The 14,054-nt window shown below is 40.5% G+C and overlaps 1 protein-coding gene across 47 annotated transcripts in view; it reads right to left on the reverse strand.

Moving 5' to 3' along the window:
* The window catches only part of ABLIM1 (actin binding LIM protein 1), a 328,684-nt gene that overhangs the window by 12,800 nt on the left and 301,830 nt on the right, over positions 1-14,054 (reverse strand). For 10 of the 47 annotated variants that reach the window (XM_086377826.1, XM_086377789.1, XM_086377787.1 and 7 more), the window contains 4 exons: positions 7,885-7,989; positions 6,170-6,217; positions 2,748-2,894; positions 483-574 (listed from right to left, as the gene is read on the reverse strand). In XM_086377826.1, coding sequence (XP_086233952.1) covers positions 483-574; positions 2,748-2,894; positions 6,170-6,217; positions 7,885-7,989 — 392 coding nt within the window. The remainder of the gene's footprint in view (positions 1-482; positions 575-2,747; positions 2,895-6,169; positions 6,218-7,884; positions 7,990-14,054) is intronic. The other 37 variants (XM_086377831.1, XM_086377828.1, XM_086377803.1 and 34 more) reach the window with 5 other exon arrangements.

A 14,054-nucleotide genomic window follows, 5' to 3' on the forward strand; every position in this document is an offset into this window, starting at 1 on the left:
GGGTGCTTTGGTGAGAGTCTACTTTATCTCTCTCTCCTGGCCCAGATACACACACAAGGTCCTATGAGTCCAAAGAAAGACTTGGAGAAATGCTCTGTTCCAAGGGAATTCCTTCAGCACAGCCTGCGTGAGGGAAGGAAGGTTTTGTACCGCCTTGAAGTACACTTGGGCTGTGCCTGGCCTTTTAGCATCCTTTCAACACAGGTACCATACCCACACGCCCCACACAGAGTCTCGCTCTCCTTGAAGAAGCCCTAATATTTATTCCATGCCCATTTGACCTCCAACCTCCTCATGCTCTCTTCCAGAACCCACTAAATGTTCTGCCTTAAAGTCACTACGTGCCCATCTCGTCTCTCCTACCTGACAGCAAGAGGTCTGGGCCTACCTCTTGCTCATCTTGGTGGCTCGCCCACAGTCGTCATTCCATAACAAGGATCCACAGAACCCAAGGCTTCAGCAAAGTCGTTTAAGGGACAAACCTTCATTAATTGCTCCTCTTGAAGCTGCCGGCGTCTCAGAAGCTCTTCATCCTCTTCCTCTCGGCCACTAGATCTGCGTCTCGTGTCAGCTCCTAGTTCCACAGCAAACACAACTTCTCACGTTAGCCCCAGGGAAGGGGGGTTGGGTCTCAAGGGATTAGAGCAACTGTGCTCAACTCGTCAGGTGAGCAAAGTCAGCAGTGGTCGTCAGCATTCGTGAACAACACAAGAGAAAAAAAGAAAAAGCCTGCCACCAATTCAGCACCCCTGCCTGGCTTCTTGAGACAGGGAGCCCTATTTGACAAGCCAGTGCAATGTGTGATTCAGTAAGGTGCGAATTTTGGCCTGGAACAAATCTGATCTGCTCACTTAGAACCTGGATTGCGATTATGATTGGGTCTATGTCATCCCATGTGCCACAGGCCAGAGTGTCCATAATAGGTGGGAGGGACATCGATAGTTATTATTTTGATGTCCCTGGGGTCAGTGTTCAAACACAGAGGAACCCAAATTCATCTAGCTATCATCAAATAGGTAAGATAGTCACTTTCTTGTGAGGAGTTTGAAAATCTTATAGTTTTCCCTTTTTCTGAATATTTAGATTTGTCACCACACTATCACCCTGCCCTCTACTTTCAATAAATTTATTAAAAAGCATGCTTTATTTTTTCTTTTAAGGGATGGGTCTCTAATGTTTCCTTGTCTTCCGTCTCTTAGAAAATGGTCCAAAAAAGTTTTATAAGAATGGATCCATAAAAAGGGTTACTGCAGCTATGAAGTTACTTATTTCAGTATAATATAGCAGATAATGTACAAATTTTAAGCTTCCTGGAAAGAAGGAGCTGGGGTAGAAAGGAGGAATCTGTCTGAATGGTTGGAAAAGTAAGATAATTACTGTTTTCCTATGTTGCCTGGATTAATCTGGCTGTGGGAGGAAACAGGAACGCTTGCTAATCTAATCAAAATAAACTTTAATAGTTTCAGTCTTCATCATTTTGATTAATGGACCAGAAGTTTTCTTCATTTTGGAAACCCAAAGAGCTTTAAACTATTTACTGTTGACAGTTGATAACAATAAAATGTTAATTCTTCCCCAAAGTTTAGCTGTTTAATGTCCCCACTAAGCAACATGACTGAACCAGGAATCTCAGTTAGCCCTAAGAACTGCCTGAAGGATGTGGACTAGCAGAAAAAAGCTGATGATCGTTTTAGTTTTTAAATGGCAATGTGAATTTTCTCACTTTAATCTACACTAGTAAAAGTCTGTAAGAACTAGCAATAGAGACACCTTAAGCCAACATAATGTATAAAATACATGTGAATAATGAACCAAGGAGGTAGATTTTTCCTTCAACCATTTCTGTAACTATCAATTGCTTTAAAGTCCACTTATATTGCTTGTAAAAGTTATTCTAAAAATAACTTGATAACAAAATAGGATGAAGAAAATTTGGGAGTTTTGGAAAATTGAAGGCCTTTAGGTTGTCAACAGAAATATGATAATACAGTCATATCTTTGTAAAGCTGACTCACTAAATTTTCAGTAGCAGCTTATGAGTTTGCCGACAGCATTTTTTAGGGTCAAGTGATGTAACTAATGACAAAACAGTAAAGACAGAGACACAACTCTAAAGCATAAATGTGCGGTTCAAAGCAAAGAATGAAACAGCTCAAATGTGACATTAGCACAGAAGTCATGGAAATGACAGATGTGAAATCATGTAACTTTGCACGAGCAATATTCCAGAACACCTGCTACTCCGTAACAGCCCTTCTTAGTAATGGAGAACGTGATCAGGCAAGAAAAATGAAAGTGCTTCAGTGTTACAACTGGTTGTTAAGAACTTTAATTACAACCCAGAAATCGTCTAAAACAAATTTAATTCAAAGAAGTCACGCTTCTGTGGACACTCAGTAAATTCACTCACTATAACTATAAAGTTCAAGGCAGGAGGCTTTGATTCAGCTACATTCAAAAGAGTTACTGATTTTACAACAACCACTGAGAGTCCACACAAAACACCTGTTTTAGACCAGTTCTGCCCCTTTTCGGGTTTGGTTAGCGTAAGGCTCTGGTGGTTGGGTTTTTGTAACTTGGAAGTATTCTGCACACATCTTAATACTACATTAGTTCTTCTCCCTCTTCTACCTCTTGGTCATACTTTTCTTAGAATCTTTACACATTTCCCTGCATACTTTTTAAGCATTTCATTTTGAAATCGCCTAGCAATCCGTCCATTTGGCTTAGCTGCAACAGCGGCATACCTACGGCGGCAAGTGAGGGGGGACCAGGCCAGTGCTCCGTCTCAATCTTTGGAATCTCGCTGGGGTCTGGAGCCTGGGCTGCTGGGAACTTGGAAAACTTGATGATGTCTTCCGAAGATTTGCTCTGGGCTGCCAAGGCAGCTGCATCTGGATGGGAATCAGGGGCAGCTTAGCTCTCGGTCTGCAAGGCCACAGTGGTACAACTCTCTGACATCGCTTTCTTGTGCTCTGGCCAAAGTGTCAACTCCAGATAGCTGCTTATCACCATTATCAATCACCCAGTCACTAACAGTGCCTGGGTGACAACTCATCTTCCTTGTGTTCTGCCAGAAGCAAAGCTTCACTCCACATCTATTCTACATCTGAAAAAACCTTGTTCTAGAGCTGTGCTGTCCAATACTAGCTTGAGCTATGTGTGGCTATTTACATTTAAATTAATGCAATTAAATAAACCAAAATGATTAATAAAATTAAAATTCAGTTCCTCAGCTACACTAGCCACATTTTATGTGATCAACCTGTGATTAGCGGCCACTGTATTGGATGGCATAATTAAAGAACATTTCCCATCATCACAGAACATTCCATTGGACAGTACTCTTCTAGAGCAATTAGAAACTTGAATTAGTCATTTGAAATTAAAGAGGTAAGTAAAATGCATGACACTGTCATTTGACTGTAGGTGTTAATTGTAAGAGAGTTGGTTTTGGATCTTTGTGGCTTCTTAGCCATAAAAAAATTGATCCGGTTCATTTTAATCCTTGCATATTATATATGTGTCCTTGAGTACCAGGTGAAATGGCAGCAGGAAAGTTCACTATCAGTTTGCAGGAATTAGCCTTGAGACTTAGGTTTGCCGTATCCATTTGGTCATTCTGTTCAAGGGTCTGCATATACAAGTGAGTCATCCAACTTTAAAACAACAAAATCGGACTAGGAGCACCATTGGTTCACAGTGTGCTTAATGGCTGTGCTTACAGGAGGGGTCACTGGCTTAGAGCCCCAAATGTAATCACAGAAACAAGCCAGGCTAAATGGTCAGACTCTGACTCTGGCTAATTTTGCAAACTGATCTGTGATGTTACTAAACATTTTTAAATGTATTAATAATATGTATTTATATACCATAGATACAACTTGGCCCCCTTCCGGAGCTTGCTGCTGCTACTGCTGCTGCTAAGTTGCTTCGGTCGTGTCCAACTCTGTGCGACCCCATAGCCGGCAGCCCACCAGGCTCCCCCATCCCTGGGATTCTCCAGGCAAGAACACTGGAGTGGGTTGCCATTTCCTTCTCTAATGCATGAAAGTGAAAAGTGAAAGTGAAGTCTCTCAGTCATGTCCGGCTCTTAGCGATCCCATGGACTGCAGCCTACCAGGCTCCTCTGCCCATGGGATTTTCCAGGCAAGAGTACTGGAGTGGGTTGCCATTACCTTCTCCGAAGGTTCTTAAATCTGGAAGTAACTTTTTGAATTTTCAGCTCCAATTGCTCATTTTTAAAGTAATCTCTGAGTCTCATTTTGGTTAAGTAACTTGATCGAGGTTGCCATATATTAAAAAGGGGTAAATTCTCAGTTAGAGATGGAACAGTGTTTTTCTTAATCTCTAATCTTATGAGGAAAAAAGATAAAATCAGCTTGGAAAACACTGCCTTGTATATCCTCTTCTTAAAGAAGGATAATAGGTGTTAGCGTGTTAAAGAATGAGAAGTGTGACTTTATTTAAATCTAGCATTTTCGAAACGCACAGAGCACAGACATCAGCTTTTGGTATGGTATGACATCTTTTTCTATCACACAGAACTGCTCTCTTGCAGAAAGTCCTTTGGATGTACCCCTCTGCTTGTGTTACTCTTAATTCCGATAGACTGATAGAAAGTAAAGCATAAAGTCAATGTCACAAAAAGAAGTCAATTCCTTCCAAATAAATAACCTAACATTATCCAATCTCTTTAAATCTTATTTGATTATTTTTGTCTGGAGAGACAGGATCTTAGAGATTTTAGTATTTAAAGAAAAAGTCTCTAAATAAATAAAGTTTCTGATAAATCAAACTGGGAATCTTATTCTTAAATTAAAAAAAAAAAAAAAAAAGCCAGACTTCAAACAGTACTTACGCATTAGAATTGGTGGTCAGTAAACATTCACATGTTAATGAGTGGGTGAGAAGACATTAAACCATAAAAAAGCAAACAAAAACAATGTTAACAAACTTAAAAAAGCAAGCACAAGGTGTAAACTCCTAAAAAAGAAAAACACAGATGAAGGAAAAAAAAAAACCTAGTCCTGGAGTCATTACAATACCTATTTTCTCTTTTTTCCCCTATAATGCTGCCCCGAATTTTTTTTCCTCTTTGCATTTCAACTTTATTTGCTTTTCATGTCATCCTAAGCCTTCAGGATACATTAATGTCAACTGGATTCTAAAGGCAGCCTTCAAATTTCCAGGCACAATTTGGGTACAATTTTCTGAAATCACCCAAAGTCTTGGCTTTCTACCTATTCATGAAGATTTACAGCAGCGGAATCCACAGAGACCTAAAAATGGTCGAGGGAATAGTGACTTGCAAAGGGTAATACTATTTCCTGGGTTTAAAAATTCTATATTCCCAGAAAAGGAAAACACAGTTCTAGATCCACGTTAGTGGTTCTTAGTTTGCGAGAATTTCAGAGACAAGCTGGCCTCATGCACTGGCTTTTGCAGACGAGGAGACTGAGGGACAGAAATTTCATCTGTGATATCTCAGAATGGTTTATGTGACGAGCTGGGACCAAGGCCAGGGCCTGTGTCTCAGCGTGAGGCTGGTCCACTCTACCACAGGGCGCAGACGTCTGCATGCCCCATCAGAAACTGGGGAACTGGACAGTCAGGCTGATGGGGGTTTGGTCAAATTAATTAATTCATTTTCTCTTTTTTTTTTTTTAGCTGTGAAGCTTGTGGGATCTTAGTTCCCCAACCAGGGACTGAGTCCATGCCCCCTGGAGCAGAAGTGTGGAATCCTAACCACTGGAACACCAGGGAGTTCCCTTGGTCAAATGAATTTTTTACATAGCTAGTGTTCACTAGTTTTAATTAGTTAAACTGCAAGCTCATCAAAATTATCAGAGAGGTTGGTTAAGTTCTTTGATCCCCGCCTCCCCCCAAAAAAGTCTTGTGAGGGTGTTTGTGAATGACTGTGTGACCATACTTCCCCTCCTGTATGAGTGAAATGATACATGTTGATGGGCTCAGAAAAAGGCTCGGTGTTTTCTGTCTAGGAAAACCAACTTTACGGTATTTGCATCTTAGCAGATCGTAAAGGCATAACATGCTGGACACCCCAGTTTGATTCTCAAAAGCAACAGCAGATGAACGTTTCAGAGGACAGCAAAGAGTTGAGCCGACGTTGCTACTTAAAAGCTACATGGAGGAAAGTGGGTTTTACCATGCTGTTTGTAGATGGGTGGTTTTCGGTAAATGTTGATCCCTTGATCTGTGGAAATGAAAAGCAAAGGTGAGTGATTATGGGAACCTGTTCAGCGATGGGAAAAACAGATCAACCCAGAGGCAAACCGAACTGAAGACTCTTGAACAAAAATAACCCAGAAGGTTGACTTTTGTATTACAAAGACTGAGGTTACCAAAGAAGAAATTATAGAAATGAGTGAATTACTATAGACATGTGACATGGAATCCTTTGTAATACATCTTAGGATACAGAGAGATGTCACTCACTCATGAGCCATTTATTTCAAATACACACTTCAGTAAAAGTGGAGTTAAAACGGGGAGAAATGCAAGCAGCGGAGATACTGTGATGGTGAGGAAGACATAACCAGTTTGGGGAAAATCCCCAAATTGCTACTGTCTAGAAATTGAGCTCCCAGTAGCGACTAGCAGCTCAATTTACTTTTCAACTAATGAGTGGAGCAGTGGAAAGCGATGAAGTAAAATTAAGAGAACCTTCTTGTAAAACACAGAAACAGTTTTTACGTGCAAGGCTAATCTGATGTATTGACAAGATGTTGGACAAAATCCTAACGTGCACAGGCCAAATTTAAAAAAAAAAGAAAAAGAGATGCCAAATATTATTCACATTTTTATACCGAGCCCCATTTGATTATACAACCATTTCACTTCGACTGCAAATACTTGGGAGGTTTCAAAAGGTTTCCCCAGAACCTTGGGTACTGGATTCTTGCGAAAAAGCCACAAATGTACAACACTGATTTTCAAGGTTTGATGAAACTTTTTCTTTTTTAAAAAGGCAGTCGTATCTCAGGGGTATGAATCCTATTGAACTTTGTTTATTAAGTTTTTAAGTTTATTAAGTTTTTCTCAAAAGAGAAAAAACTAATACGGATTCCAAATATGTATGCTAACATTAACATAACGGTCATTTATTAGACTACTTTCAGTAGCTAAAAGAAGCAAAACAATGTACTTGGGATGGAAAAATAATATCATGACCTCTGATGGCCAATCTTGTCTTCACACATTGAGCTGACCCGAAACATGAAGATATTGATATGGGTTCTGACTCTTCCAGTTCCTGGTGGCAAATTACTGTTTGCACCATGACACCAAAGCTTAGAGTGCCAAGCCTAAATTGCAAGATCTCTCTGCGGGCTATGGAGGGTTAGTTAATTATACATTGCAGAAAGACCCTCCAAATGACTCAATTTTACAGCTCTCTGAAAAGCCCACAGAAAGAATCTCCACGCTGAAGACAAACAGATAAAATAAAAGTACTTTCAAGAATGCTGTGGTTCAATCTTTACAATGAGAAGATAACCAGATTGCCATCATGATAGTCAATGACAGTGAGCCACAGAGAGGTAGCTTAGAAGGTTCCAATATAAGGGTAAAATTAACATTTTAGTCACAACAAAATAAAGCGATTCAACCCTCCTTCCTTCACCTTCTGCCTCCCACCCTACTTTACAAATTTTAGAGAAAACGGAAACTTTCAATACAATCCTGGCATTTCCCATACACAGCTCCTGAAAGGCCCTCTAGGTCAGACACTGCAATTTAAGCGGTTATCAGCTGTGTGCATCTCAATGAACAGAGCATGAGAGATGGAGACGAGACAGAAGCGACAAGGCTACATTCTACACCGTGACAGGACACCAAGACACGGACCGTGTCAGCTCCTACCTGGAACATGGAAATGTTTAGGGGCCTGAGCGTAAGTTGGAGTGAGAGGGCGGCTGTCTGGCCGGTAAGGGAGAGGGGAGTTCCGGCCGCTGGACGGCTCATTGCCTCCAATGAGAAGAATGGAGAGAACAAAATGAGAGAAGGGAGAGCAAGAAAGAAAACAAAGCAAGCATAATAAAAATTCAAAACAACAAACCGGAAGGAGGTTCATCAAAAAGGAGAAATCAAAGCAACAAACTCAATTCATCCATTTGGCTCACAAAGGTGACTGGAATAAGGTTGAATTTTTCCAAAAGAGAGACTCGAGTTCAAATGGAACTAGGTTAAAAGCAGCTAGCGGTCAGATGCATCATTCCAATGGCATGCGGTTGTGGCTGTGAGCTGGCAGCGAACTGATTAGATGGAAAGTACATTGAGGGGGATGGAGAGTCACTTGCTAATGATTTAGGGTCAGTATCAGATGGTTGCATCCCAAGCATGTAAAGGGGTGGGATATGCGAACGCAAATACAATCACTTCCAGGCATGATGGCAGAGGCTGGCAATCGGAATCTATTTCTTTGAAGGGGAGGGTGAGACTGGGAACCTGTGTAGTCACCCGGTCCTTTCCCTGAGCAGCACAAAGCGCCTTTACTGCAGCCCACGTTTCTGTTGCCTCACTTTGAAATGTACATGATACAGTCAGATCCCGTTCTTGCAGGTACTTTGGGACCACTTTCCCCACCATTCTCTTAAAGACAAAGCTTCACCCAGTCTAACAGTTCAATCGGTAAGACATTTACTGAGCACCTACTGCGGCTGGGCAATTCAGCTGAAGCTAAGGAGGTGAAGGAGACGTGGTGTCTGGCCGCAAGGGGTTCAGGGTCTACCTAAGGAAACAGACTTACAACAAACGAGAATATGTAACGCCATACAGGTGCTGACTCAGGGGTGTCTGAAAAATTCAAGGCACTCAGATGAAGGTGCCATTGATTTTTCAGAAAGGCTGTGGAAAGACGCTAGAATTGAGATGGTCTTACTAGGTGGGTGGGTGGCTAGAGGGGTGAGAAGGGCAGAATCTAGGGAGCTGGAACATCGTGGGGAAGGAAGGGCTGCGGAGCATGGGAGCAAGAGGACAGGCCCCTGCGGCTGGGCAGCACAGGGTTCTTGGAGGAGGAGGCTGGAAGGGGCTGCTGGGCGTGGCTGCAAAAGCCTAGAGACCCACTCCCGTAGCCCCCACCACTCTCTCTGATGAGAGCTGCAGGGGTGAACTGAGACTTGTGCAAAATCAGAAAGAAGTCAGCTGTTACCCTACTGTCTTCCTTCCACATGACTGAGCAAACATCCATCCCAAGAAAACACCAAAAAATGTAGGACTATCAAAAGTTAATGAACTAGTAACATAATTATCAAGTGTTAGTTGCTCAGTCGTGTCCTACTCGGTGACCTCAATAAACTGTAACCCACCAGGATCCTCTGTCCATGGGGATTCTCCAGGCAAGAATACTGGAGTGGATTGCCATTTCCTCCTCTAAGGGATCTTCCCAACTTAGGGACTGAACCCAGGTCTCCCGTGTTGCAGGCAGATTCTTTACCATCTGAGCCACCAGGGAAGCCCCATAATTATTGGGTTGGTCAAAAGTTCATTTTGGTTTTTCCTATAATATTTTATGGAAAAACCCCAAAATGAACTTTTTGGCCAATACAACACTTTTATGATTGAGTTGTAAGGGTTCTTCACGTATTCTGGATACAAGTCTCTTATCAGATACACAATTTGCAAATGTTTTCTTCCACTTTGTGGTTGTTTTTTAGTCTCTTGATAGTGTCCTTTGAAGCACAAAAGTTTTAAATTTTGATGAAGTCCAATTTATCTATCAATTAAGGCTAACAATTTTAAGTAAATCACAGATCTTCAGAAAACAGAGCAGGAATAAATTTCTTTTTTTTTTTATCTTAAATTTTTAAGACTGAGATATAACTGACATATAACAGTATATTAGTTTTAGATGTACAAGAACCAATTTCTTCAAGTAAGTTAAACGGTTTTAAATCTAGCCAGCAACACATGAGCGATGTCAACTGCTGCAGTATTAGAATAATATGTTTAATAGACTTTTTAGTTTTTCAAAATATGTAGTTTTAGATAACCAGAGTACAGATCTGTACCAAATAGGCAGTAAGATATTCCAAATGTGAGATCTGAATTTGTTACTCTCTCTAATTTAGATTCCAGGTTTTTGATTATCATGTTCTAAAACTTTTGCCCCCCCCACCCCTTTTCCACCAAGAGTCTGTTTACCATCTAGTTCCCAGTATATTATAATGCTGTCTTTACTAAAGTCAGATATTAGCTTTTGAAAATTAGGAAGCTTCATCCCAAATTACCAATACAGTAAAAAGTTCATTTAAAGAAAATGTTATCTCATTTACTATCACTCTCCTAAGGAGAAATAACCATGTCTGAAAACAATGAGTATGGAAAACACAGGTAGAGACAAGCAATGGAAGGAAGGATACATACATTTAGTAGGAAATCTGGCTTCAAACCTGAGGCTGAATCAGAACTAGGTCTCTTTCATATTTGTGTGTTCAGCACAATGCCTGGCCAAGACTAAGCGCTGAATAAATGTCTGCGAATAATGACTGAAGTAGACCAACTAAATAGTTCTATAGCAACGAATGACCTAATGTAGTGAGTACCACTCCAGGGTCAACCCCATCTGTCTGTCAATTAAAGGCAGCCAGATGCTAGGACACAACAACGGGATCACAATAGCATCTTTTTTTTTTTTTAATAGGTTTCCCTAGGGTTGATCCTCAATAACCCCAACTGAATTGTGCCACGTCAGAAGAATCCTTTACTCTTACACACATTAGAAATTACTCACAGGAATAATCCCTAACTGAAAGAATAATTCTTGTGGGCTGTTCTCAAAGGAAGATGTAGAGAGACTCAACTTCCTTGCTTTGAGTGTTTTTTTGAAGACTCTGCATATCTGAAACACTGATGCTACTGCTCTAAATCTACATTGCTCTCTGCCCTTAATCCTGCACCTCTAACCTTCCTGTACCTGTAGAACATCAAATTTTCTGGTGGATATGTTCTCACAGGTTTTGGTTATGATATCCAAACAGATGAAACTCGATTAAGTTTGTTCTGATAGTTAATAGCCAGAGTCATTCACACACAAAAACAGATGCATCTACAGGACATCAAGATTTAAAGTCATTAGAATTGGCATTTTGCCCATGAATTAAGTCTTTCTATTATTAAGATGCTCTGCTGGCAAACGGCAGGAGAAGCCCATAACTTCTATGGCTGACGGCTCTCAAAGTCTACGGGGTGTGTGTATGTGCTCAGTCATGTCGCTCTTTTGCAGCCCTTGGACTGTGGCTGACCAGGCTTCCCTGACCATGGAATTTTCCAGGCAAGAATACTGGAGTGAGTTGTTTTTTCCTTCTCCACAGGATCTTCTCGACCCAGGGATCAGACTCATGTCTCTTGCGTCTCCTGCATTGGCAGGTGGGTTCTTTACCACTGTGCCACCTGGGAAGCCCTCAAAAGTGATGGTTTGACTATCTAAATTCCCTGAATGTGGACAGCTGATGCTGTCTCCAGTTGGGCAGAGGTTTTTCCGGCAGCATATCTTCAGCAACCATTGCCCTTTCTAGTCGACAGAAAAAAAAAACAAACACTACTATGTTGAAGTCTCTGTAAGTAGATTTAACTTTATAATCATTTAAAGCCTCCCATAATGACATCTTAACACACTAGGCAGACAGACATTCAGCAACACCGCCATCTAAGTGCTCCTGAACAATATGGTTTCTACATGTCACATGGCTTGTTGGGAATAAGGTCTTAGAATATAAAACATTGCTAGGTACCAAATTCTTAGTCCTTAAAAGATGAAAGGCATTACAATGTTTGGCATTTTTAAAAGAAAGATATTCTCAAGATGAGGCCTTTTATAAATCAAACACTCTATCTGTAAGTGATAAAACATTTCACTCTCTCCTGAATGGAAATAAATGGTGAAGGCCCCCAAAGGTTATTTTTGTGTGCACTTCATTACTCAGACATAAGGGATATATGCGGCATCAGATGAAATAATCATATATGGAGGGTATTATCATCAACATCAATCAGCCTGGAGTTAACGCTGCTTAAAAACAATAGTATATATATATCATACTCAGCCATTTTGTTCTCTAAATAAGTCCTTATATTGGTTAAGTTGTTAGTGATGTTAGCTACTGGGATGAGGAGCTACCATGTATATAGACTTATATTTTCCTGGTCTTCACTTTTAGCTCTTTCCATGTCAGTTTAATGTGTCAATTTTTCAGTCCTTGAGAGATCATTCTTTGGCAGGATTCCCACCGTGCTTAACAAATTCAAATGCTTTGTCCCACTTTCTCTCTTCTTTCTGGAACACTGAGAGCCTCAGTGACAAATCCTAAGACAAGTCAATCTAAATGGCAATGCTTGTGTCTGCTGCGGGAGTCTGCTGGCCTACCACTTAGCTTCCGAACTCTAAGTGCTTATGTCCTAAAATATAAATGCCAAGGGGACCTTAAAAATTGGCAGCTTCTAGAATTTCATGACAGAATTTAAAGATTACTGGTTCTTGTCTAAAGCTTCAGGAAGTGTGAGGGTTTCCTTCAGCAAGTGTCAAATATATATTTGCATCATAGCAACTCATATCTATGGCAAAACAGGGAAGATTCCTTTCAATGAGATTTAATATATGTAGCTCTCCTGTTTGCAAGCCTGATTCACAGACACAGAAAGTAATGTCTAATAGTATTTCAAAGAGAAAGGAAGAGAAACTCTGCAAACAGTATAAAGCCCAAGTGAAAGTGAAAGTCGCTCAGTAGTATCCGACTCTTTGCCACCCCATGAACTATACAGTCCATGGAATTCTCCAGGCCAGAATACTTGAGTGGGTAGCCTTTCCCTTTCCCAGGGGATCTTCCCAACTCAGGGATTAAACGCAGGTCTCTAGCATTGCAGGCAGATTGTTTACCAGCTGAGCCACAAGGGAAGCCCACAAAGCCCCAAAGTGAAAACAGTTTCTCCAAATAGGCAAGCACTTGTCCAGATGGCCCAACAAGGACATACTGATATAAAATGAAACTGCAAGGAAGGTCAGAGAACAGAAATAAAAACACAATGAGAAACAAGAAGGGCATTACAGAAAGTAGATGGGGAAGCCAATGAGAGAGAGAGACAGCTGGTGACGTTCATCTAGGCTCTACACCTATGCAGGCGTCCTCAGCTCAGTGGACCCTGGGGGCCTGGGCCACTTAAGTCTGAAATATGGGTTAAGAATTAAACTAGGGCAATGGAACGAGGGTTTATGGCTGCCAGAGTGGCACGAGGACTCCTGCTTGCAGCTACATCTTCCTGAGATGGACATCCTACCCTAGAGTCCTCAAGCGCCTTGGTTTGTATTTGTTTTAAAAACAATTTCCTGGAGATTACAGAACAAGCCCCAAGATACAGAGTGAATGTTCAAATGAAGAGCCATGGAAAACGCTGGGAGATTTTGCTCCTTTAAAGATATCTTAGATGTGTTTCTCCATGGTCATAAGTTCCTCTGTGCTGGAGAGGACTTCCATGTAGATACATGTGTTTCAGAATAAGAAAGATGTAATTCCTTAGAGAATCTGCATTTAGCTATTCAACTAGACTAAACTTAAAGCAATATCTTTAATATACAAATTCTGCATGATTGGTTTTGCAGTATAGCAAAAAGCCTTTATAACTAAGCATATACTATTATGTGCTTCATATTTTATATCTGAAATACATAAACTATTTCATCTGAACAAACTGTAGACATATACCCAGTTTAAAGAAAATGGGAAAGAGACTATCAGATATTTTTAAAGTATAAGTATGAGACAAGCCAAGGCTTTTTAGGATTTAAACCTATACTATTTGACTGTATACTTTGAATTCAGACTGAAAACAGAAAAGAATGCATATCTGTATTTTTAATAAAGCACCATTTAGGTACATTGAGGTACTGTAATTTTAATAACTAGTTGGTGTTTCTATTGAAAAGCACACATTGTTAATTTTGTAATTTAAATGACTCGAATAACTATTTTAGCCTCCATAAGAATGAAATTTCAGCATGAAATTAAAAGATGCTTACTCCTTCATCTAGTCAAGGCTAT

This window comes from Bos grunniens, chromosome 26, assembly GCF_055505025.1.
Source record: "Bos grunniens cultivar Pamir isolate PY7600 chromosome 26, Bosgru_T2T1.0, whole genome shotgun sequence".
NCBI lineage: Eukaryota > Metazoa > Chordata > Mammalia > Artiodactyla > Bovidae > Bos > Bos grunniens.